The sequence below is a fragment of the Gasterosteus aculeatus genome, chromosome 5 (genome assembly GCF_964276395.1).
Source record: "Gasterosteus aculeatus chromosome 5, fGasAcu3.hap1.1, whole genome shotgun sequence".
Lineage (NCBI taxonomy): Eukaryota > Metazoa > Chordata > Actinopteri > Perciformes > Gasterosteidae > Gasterosteus > Gasterosteus aculeatus.
Genome location: NC_135692.1, coordinates 7,501,391 through 7,522,725, shown reverse-complemented (window position 1 = coordinate 7,522,725; position 21,335 = coordinate 7,501,391). Strand labels below are relative to the sequence as shown.

Sequence of the window (21,335 nt, the reverse complement as noted above, 5' to 3'; positions counted from 1 at the left end):
CACTGACGTGTTTTATTCTCATTTCCTCCTCATGGCCTCAACATTTGTCCAGCTCGCAATGCTAATTATTCATGTGAGGGTTAGAACCCTTCTGACCCGACACCACGAACCCACAGAAGCCTGATGGACGGATCCGGTGTCTCCGACCAGCTGGTTTGTCTTTGCCTCTCGGCAGGTGTTCAGTAGCTCAAATATTGCAATGTGTCAACACAAAACACAATGGAGGGCTCACTCCTACTTTGAAACGGCTCACTGGACAAGAAGAAAGAAAGGGCTCCTTTTAGTTGTTCGATAAGCGTTTAAAGTCAAGTTAATTTTAATTATGCAGCCAAATGTCACAAATTAGCAGCTTCCAGGTCACCCTTTAAGTGAGGAATGGGAGATTTAGTAGTGTAAAACAAACAAAATTTACTTTTGGTATGTAATACAGCAAAAAGTACATTATGTACCACTGAGATGTATACAGTAACAAGTACTTTGGAGATGTAGTGGAAGTAAATAGTAGCATAAAAGCACTTAAGTAACATCCTTGGTTACATCACACCGCTGTCGTAAAGGAGTTAGACAAGCAAAACCTTAAACTAAGGAATATACTAAACAGTGAAAACCATTTCTTTACAGCGCTGCGTGGCTTCTTGCAGGGACACATTGTCCCCTTGAGGGAAAAAATTAACTATTGACCTATGGGGCCTCAGATTACCTGTGTACACATACCTATAGATCAGGATGTTTCTCAGTTAAATTCAACACAGCGAGGCACACTACGATGTATTTGCTGTATTGTTGACACGAGGACACAAAGAAAACCGACTCAGTCTCGCCGATAGCCCTTGAATATTGCATCTTGTTGTCCACCGTATCTGAAACTGGAGAGCATTTGAGTGCGGACTACTTCCTCGACATTTTGTGCAGCGAGACCAACCAACGTCGTGATTGGACAGCGGGACAACAGTGGGCGGGTCTTCAGCCGCACCATCTGCGCTGTGATTGGAGCGGGGTTAGATAGTGGGAAGTGCCCCGTACGCCGGTGTCTCCCTGGCTGCGCAAGACGCCATTTTGGAGTGACAGTGAAAGATAACGGAAAGATCGAGAAGCTGTCTTTCTAAAGGTAATAACCCGCACAAACGCGCCGTTTCTCGGCCAAAAATGCTATGCTGTGTGGACCAAATGTCGCGCGGTGCGAAGGGCCCGCTTTCGCTGGCGATTAACCCTGACATCCCGACGCTCCATCGTAACTGTGACGCGGCACTTAGCTAACGACAGGTACTTGTTAGCCACCGCGCTAAAGCAGCTCCAGTTACCCGACGAATCAAAGAGGTTGTCATTGACGCTTTTAACGAAACACCGGACCTAAAACCCCCCTCACGGGCTTCCCCAACGTGTCGACGGTAGATGTGTCGGGAACGTTTCGCCTTGCGGTTTTAAACGGCGGTGCTCTGTCGACCGATAGCCTACGCGGAATTTGTGTCGCTGGCGTGAGATGCAAGCGCACACAAGCTAGTGAGCTAACGAGCCGAAGCATCCGCCCTTCGGCGAGCTCGCGTTGACCTGCTCCCGGTGTTCGTAACCACTGTACGCTACCTAACTGATATAATAAACGCACACTCCCACACTCATTTTACTCTACATTCTCCCCGCGATGTCTCGTACATAGCTGGACTGTCGGCCTTTCGTTAAGGTCGAGGTGTTGTTAGCGAGCTAGCGCCTAGCAACGGCTAACGCCATCCCTACACAGGGAGAGTCCGCCAGCTGGAACAGGCCTTTCTTATCTGGTGATCAGCCAGCTAGCTATCCGGTTTATCCGGGTTGACAACGTAGCCGCTCCTGGACGTGTGATTTTTATTTTAGCGTGTACGCAGTGTGGAAATGTGCGACGTTTGAAGCCATGCAGGGGGATGTTAGTTAGCGCTAAGGCTAGCGTAACATGTTGTAAGCGTATAACGTTATCCGTAAGGTTGAACCTTCAGTAAACATCTCGTTTGTGTTCCTACCATGTTGGATTCCGTGTGTCCTTCTTTAGATTCAACGAAAAGGCCTTCTATTCTACCGGACATATTGCTGTCATCAACCAGTAGTATTCAGATGCTCGCGTGAACGTAACACCACTACAGTTACAATAAATACGTAGTTCGGAGGCCTGCATTCAATATCTTCCTTGTCCAGAGGCATAGAAACATCCCGCGAGCAACAGGAGTTAAATAACTCGCTGTAGACGACTTAAACATATTTATACAACGTTACTACTTGATGTAACCTATTGATCAGTGAGTGCAAATACTAATAGTCGATTACTTAATTACGTTGTAACTGAAGTACTTATTGCACCACTGTCATCTTGTTTTGACATTGGTGTAATGTTGACTAAGTGTATTTGTGCCATTTAATAACTATCAATGAGGAAGAAAAAGAATTTCGTACCTCTCAACAGTATTCGTATCTGCTGTGCAATTTTAAATTTTTTCTCTATTGCGTTTGTGTGTGTTGGTGTATATATAAATGCTGCTGTAGGGAATACATGTTCCCATTCCAAATGAGTAAATAATCTATCCACCCTCGTGTCTGTCATTGATCTTGATGGTAACGTTTCCGCTTTGCCTCGTCGACCCTGAGACGCTGCAGACGCTCCTCTCCTAACCCTGTTTCCTTCTCTACTTTGACAGCTTCGTCACCATGGGGAATGTATTCACAAGCTTATTCAAAGGCCTGTTTGGCAAAAAAGAGATGAGGATTCTCATGGTTGGGCTCGATGCTGCTGGAAAAACCACCATCCTATATAAACTGAAGCTTGGAGAGATAGTCACTACCATTCCCACCATTGGTACGGATATCTTATTATTGTTTAAATCCAGTTTGTTCACTGTCGAGTGGCTTTTTTGTTGAGTTGTCAGCTGGTTGTGAATAGTGCTTGCTACTCTCTGATTAATTTGGATACCATTTTCAGTATGGTATTCTAGATTTGGACTCTTACTAAGACATCCCTATTTACAACACTTCACTAAGAAAATGTAAAGATGTTTTTACACAATCAGCTCAACAAGAAATAAGCATGAATGAAACCCATTGAAACATGATCATTGATACAGCCTTGTCGAACTAGAGGTCTAAATCATCCTATTTTCTATTTAATTTATATGAATTTCATATTTGGCCACTCATCTGTGTTTCTCCTTTTGTCCAGGTTTTAATGTTGAAACTGTAGAATACAAGAACATCAGCTTCACAGTGTGGGATGTGGGCGGTCAGGACAAAATCAGGCCGCTGTGGCGCCACTACTTCCAGAACACTCAAGGTGAGTTTGTGTGTATGGGTGTGGGTGGGAGGGGGGCTGCTGTGTTTGAGCCTGCAGCAGTGTCAGTGAACATAACTGCCTATAGGTGGCCTCATCGGTGCATAAACAATGATCTCAAAATTAGTCAACCGGTGACTCAGGCACCATTGTTCAAATTGCAAAGGGCTTCTTGTGTGACTCCTCTCCAGTTTCCTGAAATTGAATTCATCAGATTGTGTGAAGACACTGTCGGGTGTTTCCTGCTAATGATGCAACACGCGGCTAAATCCCCAGCCAAACTAGTCTTCTGTGCTAGTATTTAAAATAATTTGTCCGTTGTGGTTTCAGCCTCTCCCCTTAGACGCTTTTTAGCTTCAGCTTTTCGTTTTTATTCCCTCACCAAACATCCAGCTGCGGCAAACACCCCCATCCACACGTTGAGCATCCAAGTGTGAAATTGAACGTGTGAATCCATCTCTTTGGTGTTGACAATTGGGTACAGCTCCATTTAAGCACAGTGCATGCGGTACTTGAATATATTGGTTTCCTCCGCATGTAAAAATGTCAACGCTTGGCTTCCAGGATATTTAAGCAGACTCAGTGAAATATCACATGGTCTACTTTAGATTTCACAACAATGTCAGCGGTTACTTATATCTTCAATAAAAGAATCGAAAGTGAAAAATCCCTTTGTTTGAACTGCTAAATCATAATTATCTGGGATTGGGGTTGTTTTAGCGGCTCGAGCTAAAAGGAAAAATTAATCCTATACAAACCACCAGCAGATACCAGGCTCCTTCCAGAAGCAGCTGGACTTCTGACACTCGCAGAATAATTCTGATGCTTGTTGTTCACTTGCAGTTTTGAGAATAAAGACCTTAAATAGTATTGTACTACTGTTTGTTAGTCTGATACCGCACAGATCGTGATGCTCTCTGTGGGGATCGGCCTGTTTTGAACTCAACACACAGTAATCCTGCCTTGATGCTGGTGTTGACTTTACACCGGCTGCTCCTGGTCATGTGACAACATTTGCTTTAACAATAGCTCGTCCATCTAGTAAACCAGCAGGAAAGAGGAAACACTCACAAACTAGTTAGCGTGATCTGGATTCAGCAGATCTTCTTCACCTTACTAACTGCTAACACTAACTACCAACAGTATCTCCCAACATCTAAGAAAAGTGTCCCTACAAAGCATAAAGTGTGTCTGCTTGTGTCTTACATCGTCTATAAGAGTTTAGAGTTTCTGGCAGACCCGTAGTTACCATGTGACTTTATTTTGAATTGACTGTTTTCTGCACTCGATACCTCAAAAGAGTTTTGGCAGTGAAAATATTCAAATATTGTCAGGATGTACCTCAAATGATTTTTGGTTAATGAGGTAATTTCTACAACAGTATCCTCCAGTTTCTGGTTGCACTTCCATATTTCTTTTATTTTTTACTTGTTACTTAGCAGGAACAATTTGTTCAGAATAAAATAAATCAAGGGAATAAAGCGACGCCATGTTTTAATCGGCAAGAACAAAAAAAAACACTTTAGAGCCACAAAGAAAATGTATTACTCAAATACAGAAATATATATCCACATATTTATTGTTTTTTTTGCATGCAGGGCTCATCTTTGTGGTGGACAGCAATGACAGGGAGCGAGTGAACGAGGCGAGGGAGGAGTTGTCCAGAATGCTTGCTGAGGACGAACTCAGAGACGCCGTGCTGCTCGTTTTTGCAAATAAACAGGTGAGGTCCACTTTTGTCTAACGTCTATACAATCACTGAGAATCTGTTGTGCCTCACGTGGAGAGATCGATGTTCAGGTAGGTCTGTACAAGAGTTGTTCCGGTTTCGGAAGTGACTCTTATAACAGCCAAATTCGCCGGATCACATATCGGCAAGTATGCGAGTCTGATGTCATGTTGTATAATTCATCAGCTCATTCATGCTACCCGATCTCTACTGAGCATGTGCAGCCCAGCACTATACACTATTATATGCGCCATCTTCTAACTACAAAACTGTTCAAATCGAGATTGAGCTAACATTTGCTGCACTCTGATGCGTTCAAGCTCCACTCAGCAAAACCGAGTGTCGGATATACTACGTCATTATGTGTTCAAATGGAACCTAGTGAAATGTAGTTTACGGATCGTTTCAAGATGTTCACACGGCAACGTGAAATAAATATCAAAGATAAATTCTGAGCTTGATCAGTCTATGCGGGCAACATCGTGACCCCCCCGTCTTCTCCTCCTCCCAGGATCTCCCCAACGCTATGAACGCTGCAGAGATCACAGATAAGCTCGGCCTGCACGCCCTCCGCCAGCGCAACTGGTACATCCAGGCCACCTGCGCCACCAGCGGGGACGGCCTGTACGAGGGCCTCGACTGGCTCTCCAACCAGCTGAAGAACCAGAAATGATCCATTCCAACTTTTTTTTTTTTTTTTTTTTTTGAAGTATCTTTTTGTTTTGTTTGTTGTTTATTTTTTTCTGTTTCAATACAACGGCAGCACCGGACCCAGGCCCCCCCACCACCACCCCCCATCTAACCCCTGCCTCATCTTCATCTCCAGGTCTTTCTTTCAAGAACTTCCTTCATGCCCCCCCTCCTCCCTCTGCGCCCTCTCTCCCTCCTGCTTTCTGCCCTCGTTAGTACCCTGGGGGCTGTAGCCTGTGCTGCTTGTGTGTGTGTTTGTGGGCGCGCGTGTGTGTGTGTACCCTGTGTGTTCAGCGTGCGTGCGTGCGTGCGTGCGTGTGTGTGTGTGTGTGTGAAAAGGCGTCTCTGTGTATGTTGGCTGGGATTGGGAGTAACCTGGCGTGCCTTTTACACACCTCCTGTGGAATCAGCAGTCTGGTTTTTGAGCCCCTATCTCCATCCACCAAACTCAGCCTCTGCCTCACGCAGAACCCCCGTCTCCCTCCCCAAGTCTTGCACGCCCACCCCACCCCGCACCTCCTCCACCCTTACTCTCCAGGGGAAGCATGGTTTTCATACGGCAAAGAAAGAGCAAGGGTGCAAGCTCCCTCCCCGCCTCCCTCCCTGTAGTATAAATATATCTACCTTAACTAGACAATGTTCACCTGATGTAGACTGAATGCTAAATGTTCATTTTAAACCTCCTTTTTTTTATTTTGAAACCTCAAATCCACCAGTAAGAGATTCAGCAAATTGCATCTTAACCTGTATCAGGTCGAAGCAAATAAAAAAAAAAAAAGGACAAATAACCCTCCACAACAACGACAACTACAACAACAACAACAACCTGCCCATCCTCGATCATTCTGGTGTCATTTGAAAATCATGCTGTTTGTTTTATTATTATTATTATTATTATTATATTGGAATATAACAGATTATTCTTAGCAATGGCTCTCCATTGAACGCTACCTTTATCTCTCTCTCCTCCCCCCCCTCCCCGACCCCCCAGCAGGTGAGACTGTGAAGCACAAAGCAAGCCAACTATTAAAAATTAATGAAACTAGAATCATAGAGTACATACGTAATTCTTTTGGGGTAGTTAACATTGAATTCTCTGGATTCAATTTTTCAAGTCAACCATCTGTACAATGAATCGGGAAATCAGGCGTGGGTTATTTCACAAAGCTTCACATGCTATTCCTTTAAGACATGTTACATGTGGTTGTTTTTTTTTCTTCTTTTCTCTGTAACTAGTTTTAGCGTTTCTACTCGTACTTATCACTGCTGAACCAAATTCATTTCGAGCAGTAAGACAAATCCTGTACAAGAAGTAGTGAATCCCGGACGGGCCCGAGGAGGCCGCTCTTCTCACAAACGGTTTGGCAGTTTAACTTTTTCGAGATCTGGGGAAAAAAAGCATTCAGTTGTCGTGATGTTTTGGGGGTGAAAGTGAAGGAATTGGCACCAAATATGAAGGTTCTCTAACTGTGAACAACCCGGACCCGAGGGGGGGGGACTCGCTGCGGGGCACCGGGCGCTGACCGGCTACAACGCAGCGCTGCGTAACTTCGCGACTGAAAGAATCAAGGCGACGGGTCACCACCGACCCGGCGGTCTGAGGTGCGTGTCGAGGGCCTCGGCGGGCGTTCTCGGTGTCGGAGACCGAGGGGTGTGAAGATGGCACTTGTGTCGAGAATGATTGTAAATCTGTAACGTTCCCCTGTAAACTGTTTCTGTGGGGATTTCCTGAACACATTAATAAACATGATTTGATCCAACACTTCACCATCAAACGTGTGTTTTTACTCACTTAAGTTACCAGTAACTTTCACAATGAATTGTTCTTTCCATTAGTGTGCTAACCCTTAGTTTATAAAAAGCTTTTTATTTATTAGGAGTCCCAAACTCCAAATATATTTACACTAAAATGCAAAAAAGTCTATTGCATATTAACATAAGTTAATAAACGTGTGGATGTGGAGTATCCAAGGGTGGTGGAAAAAATACTAAGTTAAAATGTAAAAGACAATTATTCAAAATAGTTATTTGAAAAACAAAGCAACATGAAAAGTGCAGTATTTCACACTAATCTTTTATTCGGTCATTGCATAAATGTATTATTGTCTGTCTGTCACATTTTGTTTTAATAATCTGTATCTAGATGTAAATATGTTGTAGATGAATTTTAATGACAGGGTAATACATTTACCCCAGGTTTGAAGTACAGCAATAAGTAGGAAAAAATGAATACTCAAGTACCTCCAAAAATAGTTTGTTCTGGTAAGTTTCTAAATAAACTTTGAAAATAACTCATTGCAGGAATTGGTTCTAGATTCCCACTAGATTACCAGCAGGTTAATCATTATTATTATTATTATTAATGTTGACTCAATAAAAGCGTATTCACAGGTCTGTAAATATTTAACTGGCTCAACATAAACATGAAACTAATTACCGAACTCATTTTTTGACCGGATTGAACCAACTCAGCAACAAATATCTAAATATCTCTCTATAAACATAGTTCAGTAGTAGTATGTACCATATTTCTATATAGTTTAATACTAAGTCAAAGTCCTGCAGTCAAAATCTCACTTTAAGTATAAGCAAAGTATTGTACTATACTATAGTATAGTAAGCCCAAAAAATAAAGTGAACGCTTAAATGTATTAATAAATATTAATTAAATTAATTAGTATTAATATTCTTGCATTTGTTGATTTGCTTTGTATTGTTCCTCCTAAACAAATACCGTGAGTCTAATATATGCATGGAGTAAAAAGTACAACAAACTTATTAATATACACTGAGTACAGTACTTTTGAACATTTACTGAGTACACAAAAATAACATGTAGCCGGAAAGTGTACGCACGCACGCACGCACGCTCATAATTCTGAACCCATTAACCCCCACACACACACACAGGAGGAGGAGGAGGAGGGGTTTAGAGCGCACACCTGATAGACAGTCCCCGCCCACTTCTCCACTCAGGTAATAATAGTTGGCACGTCGGTAAGCGCGCGCACCCCGTTCTCGTTCACCACGCGTTTAAAACGGCAGAACCTCTCCCGGAATCATACGTCGAGGTCCCAGCTGAAAGCCGCCGACGGAGCACACCGACATCACAGGTACGTTTGCTCGTCTCCCCCGGATGCCAGCGAAGTAGTTCCGGTAGACAGGTGCGGGCGCCGGTTTAACAGCGAAAACAAAGTTCGTAGCGCGAGACGGTGCAGCCGATGGCGACCGAATTTGTTTTTTTGTGTTCGTGTCAACCTGATATACGCGGTTTAATGTCGACGGAGCTTTATTGAGCAAATGAGAGTGAAGTTCATTCATTCTCTCTATGAGGTTTTGACGCTGCAACCAAGCGAAGGGTTTTAAGTTGTTTTTAAACAAGTGGGAGTTTACAGATATAACTTGGCCCAAGAGAGAGATGATAAACCAAAGTAATAACGTTTAACACGACGTGTCAGGTTACTGTGGGTTAACTGTGATTTGAGCACAGATTGTATTAATCCTTCTGACGTGTCTGATAACAGGTGTCTGCTCAGCACGTGTAATATTTTGTCTCCTGCAGGAAGTTCCTTATCATTGGTCTACTAACAAACCCCATCCCTTGGTACAGATGGATGTTAACACCAAGTCAGATCACTCCGTTATTATTATTATTATGATTCTGATAATAAGTTGTCGGACAACTTGCAGGTTAATGATAATTGTCAGAAAAATAAAAATAAAATCTCTCTTCACGTCGATCATTCCCGACATTCCCGATTTGCTGCTTGTGTTTTTCTACGTGACCTTACACTAAATGTTTTTGGGCTACGGGTTTACAAAAAACAAACTATCTTGTTTGCAATGGATGGTAGTTTTTCCACAAATTTCTGACATTTGATAGACCTAATAACCAGAATACAAACTAATCAATAAGAATGCATTTATTTGGTCTCAATCAGGCAGAAATCACTTACGGCCGCGTCTCATAACAGATCGCCAGACATCGCTATGACAACAACACGGTTGAGTCATACTTTCGTCTCTGAAAATAGACTTTGGATCACTGCCAGGAAGATATTACTAAACTGGAGACAGACACAAGGTGTGTCTGAATATTTAACATGATTGAAGGCTGTGACGGATAAACATGTATTTTAAATATTAAGGTATTTCTTTTATTGTGCTTGACCTGAAAAGATAATTTGTTGTTTTGTTTGTTAAACTTTGAAAGCCAAGTTTCTGGGACTCAAACCAAACGCTAGAAAAAAGTCTCTTACTCCCCCGCTTCTGCAGATAAATAATTTCAAACTTGTGTATTTACAAAATTTGATTCAGTAAAAAACGTTGTTTCTCTAGTCTCTGATCATGCAAAATTGTAAGCCACCAATCTGTTTAGATCCGCAGGACGAGCTAACTGCTCGCCAGCCTCATTGTAACTGTATTTCATCTGTAATATTTAGTTTTAGTGAGAAACTCTAATCCAGATGCTTTCAAATGGATACTGGAGATTAATTAATGCTGTAATCAAACAGTGCCGATCTGCTTTTGGAGGCTGCTGAAACCCGGACTCCCTCTCGCCACAATGGAGGTGGAAGACTCCTGGAAGGAAGCATTGGACGGCTCTGAGGAGACGTCCTGTGACGCTGAGGTGCTGCTGGGTAGCTCCGCCCAGAATCTCTCTCTGCTGCCACCATCTCCACCGGAGCCTGACGCTCCGCCCATCCGGCGCTCGCAGCCAATCGTCATCACCGTCAACAGGTATGTACGTACGTACGGCCTTTTATTGTCCGACTCCCATAATAACACCCTCTAACGTCATGTTTGTATAGCGCCAAGTCTTCCAGTGCTTTTGCATACGAAAAGGAAAAGGGCTGAAGTACTGAAATAGAACTATTTTCAGCGAGGGCTGAATCCTTTTTGTGTGATTAAGAACAAACAAACAATCAATGTTGGTAGATAAATTCACTGACGGCCTTTCTGTCTTTTCCTCCAGGGCGAAGGGCGTGGATTCCCTCTCTTCCTCCGTACCGAATCCTTTCCCCGAGCTGTGCAGCCCCTCAAAGTCTCCGGTGCTCGTTGGTTCCTTTCCCCCCCCGACCAGCAACAAACACGTGAGCCTCAAAGTCTCAGTCTTGGTGTAAACAAATCGCACGCAAACAACAATTAATTCATCCTGTTGTCTGAGGAGCAAAATGCATATTCATCCGCCACTGAGAATAGTTACCTATAATGTGCTTTTTTAGTTTTATCGTCTCAAAGCGTGTTTTGTTGACTGTTCACGCCTGCCGTGTTAATCCCATCAGGCCCTCGGATAGCCGCTGGGCCTGATGTGTGAGAACCGGCAATCCCGTAAAGGAGACTCGACCTGTTTACCAACCTGTGGGGTGGAGTCGGGTGCTGACGGACGGGGAGGCTGCGTTGCCATGGCAACCCAACATGTCCGTAATTGCAGAAAAAGAATGTCTGTTGGTGTGACTCCGGCGGCGCTGTGCCGCGGCATTCCACAAGCCAGCATGGATCTTTAAAGACTCGCAGGTTTCCACTGAAGCTGTTCAGACTGTAGTTCTCTAAAAGGAGAACATCAATCTGCAACCATAGTGATGATGAAAGGAGTCGGATCAACGAGACAGGATCACCGACATCGTGGATTAGAGAAGTTTAAAGAGTTCCTAACTTATTTTACAGCTGCTCAAGAAACTTTGTTTACACACCAGAATTGTACTTTAATTGCCCCCCCCCCCCGCCCCCCGCCGGTCGATACTTGCCTGGTGTCTTTGTCCCGATGACGTTTCTCATCCGACCGGTCGGTTACTCGCTGACTCACCGGTTTACTTTCTCTCTGAGGTGCCGTCATGATGCTAGATGACCTGAACCCGCCTAACCCCTTTAATCTCTCTCTGCAACAGACTGTGGAGCTTGGGCATGAGAGTGGGGGCATGAGAGTGGGGGCATGAGAGTGGGGGCATGAGAGTGGGGGCATGAGAGTGGGGGCATGAGAGTGGGGGCATGAGAGTGGGGGCATGAGAGTGGGGGCATGAGAGTGGGGGCATGAGAGTGGGGGCATGAGAGTGGGGGCTGGATGGGGGCTGGATGGGGGCTGGATGGGGGCATGAGAGTGGGGGCATGAGAGTGGGGGCATGAGAGTGGGGGCATGAGAGTGGGGGCATGAGAGTGGGGGCTGGATGGGGGCTGGATGGGGGCTGGATGGTGGCTGGTGGGTTAACAAGCGTCTCTTTTAGCAGCGGAATCTTGGCGTCGCTCCTTGATTGCAGCTGTGAAGCACTCGCTGTGCATTCAGTTACTCAGATAACAAACCTTTTAACTTTTATTTATTAGAAAATACTTTTTGTGTCACAAAACTTTTTGTTCATTTTAATGACACAAACTACTGAATGTACTTTCATTAATACTAAACTTTTAGAGCCGATTAGGGATTATAAATAAGACAAAACCCCATTTTTAATTTTTTTTAAATTTTTTTATTTTGCGGTAAGCTATTAGTTGTAGAAATATTTTTACGTACTTGTATAGTTTGCTACAGAAGCGTTCTAATCTGTCCTGTGGACCTTCACATCAGAGGAGGAAGAACTTTAACACAAAGAATGAACCATTTATGAAGAGCATCAGAGGAAGAAGCTCGTATAAAAAAAGATGTGTACAAAATGATCTACAATCCAGCATTCCTAAATACAATTGCAAGTGCCTTCATTATGCCGCATGTGGTTTATAAATTCCCCTCCCATCAGCTGATCAAGGTGTTCGGCGAGGACAGCCACAGCCGGTCGGTGTGGGTGTCTCGAGGCGCTACGACCAGGGAGGTTTGTCACATGCTGGTCCAGTCGGCTCACTGCAGCGATCAGGAGAGCTGGGCCCTCCTAGAGGTCCACCCCACGCTGGGTCTAGGTAAGACTTTAGGACCAACAGAGAATCCTTTGCTATGTGCTGCTGCTGCTGCTGCTGCAAAAAAAAAAACGACTCCTGAAATATTCGGCTGTCCCTTTTTTTTTTTTTTCTAGAGCGCTGTCTGGAGGACCACGAGGTCGTGCTGGAGGTTCAGGCCACCTGGGCACTCAAAAGTGACACCAGGTTCGTTTTCTGCAAAAACTACGCCAAGTACGAGTTCTTCAGGAAGCCGATGGTAGGCGGTCCGACTACACTACAGTCTTGCACACTTCTGCCTTTAAGGGGTTCCTCATGTCACAAACCTTTTTGGGAAAGCCACGATTCTTGTGATTCAACATGTGCAAACTATTTGAGAATGCAATCACACAAGCTGCTAAAATGAAAAAACAACAAGAAATAACAAACCAATCCAATCAAATGTAGACAACTCTGAAGTTGCAGGAAGAAGTCTTAAGGCTGCATTTGCCCAAGTGACCATTAGGGGCAACTCCTCTTGTCTTAGAAAATTACTCCTCTCTTGATTTACTCCCTCAGTCAACATGCGTTTATGGTCTTGATCTCTAGTTCTACGTCTTTGTCAATACAGCATGATGTTGATTTAGTAAGCTGTGGTCCAATTCGAGTCAAACAGGCCATAAAGCAGGAGATGCTTTAGGGCGGGGCTACATGCTGATTGACAAGTCTCTTCAATGCTGCCCTACTCTGCTCCTTTAGCATAGGAACCACTGGACAATCTATTACAAAAGGAAGGTAGAGAAGTCTGTCCCACAATTCCTTGCAGCATTATTTAAATGGTGACTTATCATTTGTCTGTTCACGAGAGAACGAAGATCATGTAAGTAACCGAACTCCGACGTTGACATAGTTAATAAAGTGATTATTTGAACCCGGTTTTATGTCGTTGTCACGAACCAGGCCGCAAGGCCGTGACAACAAACGGGGATACTACAAGTAGTCAAAGGGGTTTTATACCACTTTGGTGGTATGTGGAGTCAGTGGTGCGTGCGTGGAAGGTGTTTGTGTGTAATATTGTATAGTGTCAGGACAACCCATGCTCTTTACCGACAGTGTCTCAGGGCAGAGGGGGAGAGAGAGAGAGAGACACATCACCTGAGACCAGAGGGCCTTTTTTTAACAGCGTGCACTTGCACACAAAGCCCATGTGTTGCTAGTGCTGCTGATGTCCCTCTGCCACGCGCCCCTACAGGGACACCAGCCATGGCTCGGCCTGTAACAACACATGGACTAAGGCTACAATCTGAATGTGCTTCTTGTTGTTCATCTTCGGAGAATTTGTAGTTTTCCGGCTGCACACTGACGTCACTAACACGCCTCTCCAGTCGCCTCATAATTACATGGCGTAGTGAAAACAAAGTTGGATTCCCTAAAATCAGCTGCGTCTTTTCCTAAATCCTCATGCATTGTCCTACCCATCTGTCCTTAACCCCAATGACGTTATGATTATGACGTAATCCTAAGTAAATTCACCCGTCATTCATTTACATGCAAATGGCTTCAGCCAACACCTGTCTACCTGTTTCATAAGCGGGTGAGTTGATTGGCAGGTTGCGTGCTGCGGCGGATTACTCGACGCCTCCGGGTCTTTCTCGGTCGCGTCTGGTGCCTGACAGGACGTGATGGATTGCACAGAGAACCGGTTTTGATGCTCCGCCAACCGCTGTGTCTGTACAGTCGGTATCTAATAATATATATATATTTTTTCAACAATTTGTTCTACAGGTTGAGGAACTCACTGAAACTTGTACACGCTCTCAAATCTGTTTGGTGGAAATTACCAATGAAATTCACCGTTATCAAGCAACCAACTGTGCTAAGAGGCTGGAAGAAGAGAATATTTGGCCTTTTCTTTTTTCCAGTAATGACAATTAATTAATTAAACCTCTGAATCCAGATTCTCTGGCTTGATTTTCACGGTTCCATAAATGTGTTTGGCACAATCATGTCTATAGGCAATAAGAAATCATAAATGTCATTTGTGCAGAATATTGTGTGTATGGGTGCAAACGTTTAATTTCTTTAGCATATTTTACAAAGTGGCCAAAAGTTAAACATAATTATATTCCACCTCCCCTCCCAGGCCTTCTTCCCAGAGAGCATGATCTCCGACAGCGCTGACGACCGTAAAGGGATGACATCATCAGACCTCATCCAGGTGAGTCTCACTTGTAGCACGTGGACTCATCAGCAGATGTTATTGTTCCTTTGAAAACGTATTTTAAACAATTATTTTTTTAGATTCCAACCTGAATATTTGATTTAAGGGCGGCACGGTGGCGTGGTGGTTAGCACTGTCGCCTCACAGCAAGAAGGTCCTGGGTTCGATTCCGCCCAGTGGCCTTTCTGTGTGGAGTCTGCATGTTCTCCCCGTGTCTGCGTGGGTTCTCTCCGGGTTCTCCGGCTTCCTCCCACAGTCCAAAGACATGCTCTGGGGATCAGGTTAATTGGGGACTTTAAATTGCCCGTAGATGTGTGAATGTGAGTGTGAATGGTTGTATGTCTCTGTGTGGCCCTGCGATTGGCTGGCGACCAATCCAGGATGTACCCTGTCTATCGCCCGAAGTTGGCTGGGATGGACTCCAGCCCCCCCGCGACCCTGTGTGCAGGATAAGCGGTTTGACGATGGATGGATGGATGGATGGATATTTGATTTAGTTTTGTCTGGCAAATCCTCACACTTGATACAAGAATATATGACCGAATACTGCATTGCATCAACAATTTTAATTCATGTTTCTATAGTTGGGACTTAACTACTGTAATTTTGTAAAGTAAAGTAGTTTAAAAATAAATGTTTTTATATAAGCTTGAGTTAGTAAAATTTATTTGAACAAACTAAACTTTCAAATGATGAAACAAACCGTTGTTACCTCACTTCCAAATAAACTAGCAGCATTGTTTATTATCAGAATCTTAAGAGAATTTTAACAAAAAAATCCTTAAATGCACTGCTCCAAAAATTAAACCAACACATTGAAAATGCATCAGATCTCAATGCGAAAAAAATGATATGAACAGTTCTATTCCTTGGGCGCAAAGTATGCCACATCTTTTGCTGGAAATAATGTTTTCAGTCTACAGAGGGCTTAATTTTATAGATGTCGCGAACCAGTGAAACAAGGCCGTGGCAGGCCAGTCCATTTTGCCAAAATTCAGTTCGCAACTCAAAATGCTTCTCAATATCTGAGTGGCCCCCACGTGCTCGTATGGATGCTTGACCACGTCGCGGCCCTCTTCTAATGAGGCAACGGCTGGTGTCCTGTGGGATGTCCTCCCCAGATCAGTCTAAGTGAGCTCCTGAGTCTGAAGAGCAACCTGGTGGATCGAACAAAGTCCCCGAGGGTTGTTGTGGTCTGGTTTGGCCAAGTGATCGTGAGGGCCGTTCGGTTGTATCCGTTCCTTCATCTACCAGGTTCTGCCTGCGTACCCTTGCCACATGAGGCCTGTCATTGTCGTGCATCAAGAGGAACTGCGGTTGCAACGGAGCGGAACATTTCCGGAAATTTTCCATTGCAAGTTAAGCTTGGGGAATTGTGGACATTTTGAGCCATGTTATTACGGGGAACTTAAATGTAGTCTGAGAACAAGACTATGACGGCCTGGCTCTGCACAACCCCGAATGCAGCTAGTTGGGAACATTTCTGCCGATTCGCTAGCATATTGATCACTTGGTCAACTGTCGTGTTCATTTTGATGCCATGTTTATTTGTATACGGAAGGCTAGTTTATTATAGGGGCGTGAGTAGGGTGTCCACAAGCACACCACCATCAAAGTAATTACTGGAAATGAAAGGCTGGGCATTAAAGTAATTCTAAACTATATTTAAAGATTTATGCAATGCAGCCGTTTCTTTGCAAAGGATGTCGCTGGCTATTGTAAACCAACTCTTTTCTTTCAACGCGACGTGATCAAATTCGTCAAATGAAAGTATTCCTCCATCACGTGTACTCTATAGCAAGGCTATTGAGGCCACACTATGAGCAAGGTAAATACAAAGAAATTACTAAAATGTTCAGTTGATTCCCAAGGTGGAATATTCCTGGAGGTTTTGCATCCCAAGGAGGAACCCAGGACCTGCCGCACCAGCGTACAGTCTGACCATCAGTTCAAGGATTTCATCCCGATACCTAATGGCAGTCAGACTGCCGTTCTCTAGCCTGTACAGGTCTGTGCGTCCCTCCATGGATACTCCTCCTCAGACCTTCACTGACACGCCACCAAACCGCTCATGCTGGACCACGTTGCAAGCAGCATAGCGTTTGCACGTCCATGGCTTCTCAAGACCCCTTCACGTCTATATCACAGCCGCTCGGGGTGAACTTGCTCTCCTCTGTGTAAAGCACAGGGCACCAGTGAGGAACATGCAAATCCTGGTTTGCGATGCAAACGGCGATGGAGCTCTGCCGTGATGAGCAGTGAGCACAGGGAACACTACAGGAGGACGTCCCCTGAGGACAGGCTCTTTAAGGCTTGGGCAGTGCTCAAATGGTTCCTCCATGCACAAAGCAGTGTATATATTGGTCCTGTTGATGGGTTGAGGACTTTCAACGGACCCATCCAGCTCTCCTACAGTAACCGCTTATCTCCTCCATGTTCTGGAGATTGAGCTGGGAGACCGATCAAATCTCCTTGCAACGGCACACGTAGAGGTGCCCTCCCGGAGGAGTTGGACAATCTAACTTCTGAAGGGTTAAGCAATCACCTCATGCTCACAGTGGTGACAATGACCAACACTGATGGAAAAACAGTTAGAGATCAAGAGGGAGAAACTTGACATGGCCTCCGCATGCAAAACCAGTCCCATTTTCAGGGTCGTCTCATAGTTGCCCCGCTGGTGCACCTGTTTATTCAACACCAATGGCGCTGAAACTGATTAAAACCACCTCTGCTGCATTCCTGACCAGATCATTATCAGAAGTGCAATTGAATTCGTGCCGTACCCTGATAAAAGATTGTTACTTTCATTTTTTTGAGCAGTGCATGTCACATGTAGCTTTATTATGCCATATCTCAGAAATGCAAAGCTCTGTATTTAAAAAAATAACTTGTTCTTCTGATTCCGCAGAACCTGCTTGTGTCTGGGACCTGTCCAGAGATCCAGGGCTTCCTGCAGGTCAAAGAGCCCAGCCGTAAATCCTGGAAGAAGGTCTATTTCTTCCTCCGCCGCTCCGGACTCTACTGCTCCAACAAGGGCTCCTCCAAGGTCGGTGGGTGGAGTCCCGCTTTGAGGTCGCACTGCGTTCTTTAAGCGTGATGTGAACGGCTGCGTGTTTCTCTTCCCACCAGGAGCCTCGACACCTGCAGTACGTCGCCGATCTGGACGACCTGAACGTTTTCACGGTGGTGAACGGCCGAAAACTGTACGGAGCGCCATCTGACTTCACCTTCAGCATCAAGGTAACGTCCCCGAGCACCAGTCTCTTATTCTCACAACTATCTAAAAACCTTTTTCAGAATATACATTTATTTCTGTGAAGAGTCTTTCATGTGTTTGTCCTCCTCACAATAAACTGAACCCTTGGGTTCTGTGTTTGTGCAGCCTACCAAAAATCCCCCCCGACTTCAGGACCTGAAGATCTTGAGTGCCGACAGCGAACAGACTCGAACGTGTTGGACATCGGCTTTCAGGCTCTTCAAGGTCTTTTTATTCTCCGGGTTCTCTCCTCAGCTTTAACGAGTGGGCCGATCAGCTATAATGTTTAAAAGGCCTCTTTGTCGTTATCAGTACGGGAAGCAGCTCCAGTCCAATTACCAGCTGTCAAAGGTGCCTCCGCAAAAGCCGGAAGGAGCCAAGGATGTGAAAGTGAGCTTTTCCTTCAGGTGACGTTAGTTCTGAAGCGACAAGCCACATTTGAACTCTCGTTTGTCTCTGAACGCAGGCAAAGTCGGAGGCCAGTCTGGTGGCCATGGACTTCTCTGGGAAGACCGGAGGACGGGTCATCCAGAACCCTGCGGAGGCCCAGAGCGCTGAGAGGGAGGAGGGACAAGCCTGGAGGGTGAGGATGGATGGATGGATGGATGGATCTGGCTAAATTAATGCTCATGAGAATAGAGACATGGGTCCTCCTTAAAGTGAAGGACTAAACCTTCGTGACGTTTGTGCTTCTCTTCCAGAGAAGAGAAGCTCTGAGGAGCAGTCTGCCTAACCTAAACTCTGCAGCCAAACCCTCCAGTAAGTCCATCAATGAGGAAACGGGAAGTCCTCCTGGACTATATCCGTGCGCTCCTCACGTCCTGAGACGAGGAGCTGCTCTTATTTATGTTTGAGGTGGAATTTGTTCATGAAGGATCTTTCATCCCTTTAATGCTCCTCGAGGAGGCCTAAGAGAGGGAAACACTGCGTCCTTTTGAAGTTTTCTGGCACTTTAGATAAATAAAAGGCACTGCTTCTACCACGGCATCCAACCGCCAGTTCTAAAAAATTACGCTTCGTGTGTGTGAAAGCTGCCTTCTCTCTCGTTTTAGAGACTGCAGCTTTGACACGTCCTCTTTCAAACGTCACGGGTCCCCAAAAAAAAGCCTTCCTCAAAGCATGAGCCTCCTCGATATGCATTTAGGGAATTGAGACTTCCTTAACAACTGAGTAAGCAGAAAAAGAGAGGCGCGTGGTGTCCTAGCCGGCCTCCTCACACTCGCCCTCTTGTGTTTGTTCGTTAGCGGCCATCCACAAGTCCCAGCCCTGGTTTCATGGTCGCGTGTCCCGGAAGGAGACTCAGAGGCTCATAGAGAAGCAGGGTCTCGTGGACGGGTGAGTGGAAGGCTGACTGAAGCGTCAGTTTTCATCAACCGTTCAGTTCCTTGTTCCTAGTGTGGGTTTGGTGTTTAGGATGTTCCTGATCCGCGAGAGCCAGCAGCACGCCAAGTGCTTTGTCCTCTCGCTGTGCTACAAGCTGAAGACCAAACATTACCTGGTGATCCCTGTGAGTTAAAATGCAGAAATAGAAATGAGGAGAAATAAGCCCCTCCCATTTTACCGTGCGTGCTAATGGTGATTGTGTGTCGCAGTGCGAGGACGACGGCCGGAGGTACTACACCATGGACGACGGCGTGACCCTCTTCATCGACCTGCTGCAGCTGGTGGAGTTCCACCAAATTAACAAGGGCATCCTGCCCGTCTGCCTCAAGCACCCCTGCGTCTGTGTGGCGCTGTGATCCCCTCCACCAATCGGTCACCCTCATCCCGAACATGTGATCGAAGAAGCTGAGCTGATTAAGGACTGTGAGGAAGATGTTGAGGCTTTGTGAGACGTGGCTGCGGGCGGGGGAGGGTTTACCTCCTCCTCCCCTCTTAAGTATTTTAATTTTTAATGTTTTAACCAGCGACGCCTCATTGGCCTGTCTCCGTGGCAACTGCTGAATCAAGCGCATGAGTAGTGCCCTTTGATCCGGATCCACTTTGATCTAAATGTTCTTTTCACTGAGCGACTGAGGCCACCAGAGGGCGCTCGGACCCAATCTCCTCCTCCATCCCCCTCCCCCCCCCCCCCCCTCCCTGGAGAAGACTTGAACACATGTGCTTTTGATATTTTCCATGGATGTTATAACTGTGAACCCATGATGCGATCATGTAGCGGAGCTCCTTGACCTTTCTCGTTTGTAACTGGAGTGGATTCAGGACGCTCTCATCGCTGTATTTGCACAACGATCTGCGTTTTGTAATGTTTAATCAACCGAATGTATTAATGCAGACAGGCTTTTTATGAGGATCTATTTTTACTTTTGTTTTATTGAGGAAGACCTAGGATCTGGTTAAACTTTTTGGTAACACTATTTTACAGGCCTGTTTTCCTGCTGATTTACAAAGGGAAAGTCAACAATTACAAATATTAATTAAAACCAAATGACGCATTTAATTCTTTGGAACTTTATAATTGTGTTTCTGACATTTTTGTTAATGTTTTTTTTCTTTTACTTTGATTACTTGCACTGTTTGCCTTTTATCATGAGATGGTATGAGTATGTCTTTTATTTTTTTTATTTGGGTTTGTTAGTGTAATACATTTGAAATTATTTTGTGGGCATTTCCTGACCCGCTTTTATATTTTTGAATAAACCGTTTCATATTAAACCCTGTCTGTGTGAAGTCTAAACCAAAAAAGCGCTGTGACTAGGAAGTCTATAAAGTATACAAAATAAATTTATTTTGGAACATTTTGTTTCTTCCAAATTAATCCCCGCTCGGATTCACCTGGTGACTCCTTGAAGGGTCCCGACCCATAGATTGAGGAAAGACTAAACCGTAAAAATAGTAGCTGTGGTTTCTTTATTTCTACACTTGGGTATTAATTAAACTTTTACCTCTGAACTATTTTTACACTTCCTCTGTAAACATTCGTTGGCAAATTAATAACCGCTTCTTCCCCAGAGTCTTGGTGATTTCTTGCCACAAGGATTTCAATGGGACTGTATACAAACGGTAGCCTTGCCCTAAAGCATCCCCTGCTTTATGGTTGGTTTGTCTCTAAATGGACCATCATTTACTAGAGGAACATCATGCTGCATTGAAGACTTGACACTTGATATTGAGACCATAAACGCATGATTACAATTTTTTTCCGGGGGAATGGATAAATAATCATTTACAGACTTTAATTGGGTCAGAGGTGGACATGGGGGTGGTATGATTTGACGCTGTATAAATAAAATAGAATTTGCCAAGGAAACGTAAACTCTGCTTATATTTTAACCCTTTTTGTGGAGGCTACTCAACAAGGATAGTGCTGCCC

At 44.7% G+C, this 21,335-nt stretch overlaps 2 protein-coding genes across 3 annotated transcripts; both read left to right on the top strand.

Annotated features, from left to right (window-relative positions):
* Positions 1-911: 911 nt before the first annotated feature.
* On the top strand, positions 912-7,465 carry arf2b (ARF GTPase 2b). The gene is made up of 5 exons (XM_040175883.2): positions 912-1,108; positions 2,661-2,818; positions 3,179-3,289; positions 4,885-5,009; positions 5,527-7,465. Exons 2-5 carry the CDS (start codon positions 2,671-2,673, stop codon positions 5,686-5,688), a joined length of 546 nt encoding a protein of 181 aa, XP_040031817.1. The 5' UTR covers positions 912-1,108; positions 2,661-2,670; the 3' UTR covers positions 5,689-7,465.
* Positions 7,466-8,603: 1,138 nt separating this feature from the next.
* On the top strand, positions 8,604-20,677 carry grb7 (growth factor receptor bound protein 7). Of its 2 annotated transcripts, none has more exons than XM_040175882.2 (15): positions 8,604-8,818; positions 10,239-10,445; positions 10,681-10,798; positions 12,434-12,590; positions 12,704-12,825; positions 14,689-14,763; positions 17,675-17,812; positions 17,896-18,006; positions 18,149-18,247; positions 18,335-18,412; positions 18,489-18,605; positions 18,724-18,781; positions 19,267-19,357; positions 19,436-19,529; positions 19,615-20,677. In XM_040175882.2, exons 2-15 carry the CDS (start codon positions 10,270-10,272, stop codon positions 19,759-19,761), a joined length of 1,581 nt encoding a protein of 526 aa, XP_040031816.1. In that variant the 5' UTR covers positions 8,604-8,818; positions 10,239-10,269; the 3' UTR covers positions 19,762-20,677. The 2 variants fall into 2 exon arrangements, with proteins under 2 accessions (XP_040031816.1, XP_077959003.1); XM_078102877.1 differs by having other exon boundaries at positions 8,620-8,818; positions 10,220-10,445.
* Positions 20,678-21,335: the final 658 nt, after the last annotated feature.

Coding starts and splice junctions, on each gene's coding strand:
- arf2b (XM_040175883.2), top strand. CDS start 2,671: ATGGGGAATGTATTCACAAGCTTATTCAAAGGCCTGTTTGGCAAAAAA. Junction 3,290..4,884: donor CTACTTCCAGAACACTCAAG/GTGAGTTTGTGT, acceptor TTTTGCATGCAG/GGCTCATCTTTGTGGTGGAC. Junction 5,010..5,526: donor TCGTTTTTGCAAATAAACAG/GTGAGGTCCACT, acceptor TCCTCCTCCCAG/GATCTCCCCAACGCTATGAA.
- grb7 (XM_040175882.2), top strand. CDS start 10,270: ATGGAGGTGGAAGACTCCTGGAAGGAAGCATTGGACGGCTCTGAGGAG. Junction 18,782..19,266: donor CTCTGCAGCCAAACCCTCCA/GTAAGTCCATCA, acceptor TTTGTTCGTTAG/CGGCCATCCACAAGTCCCAG. Junction 19,530..19,614: donor AACATTACCTGGTGATCCCT/GTGAGTTAAAAT, acceptor TGTGTGTCGCAG/TGCGAGGACGACGGCCGGAG.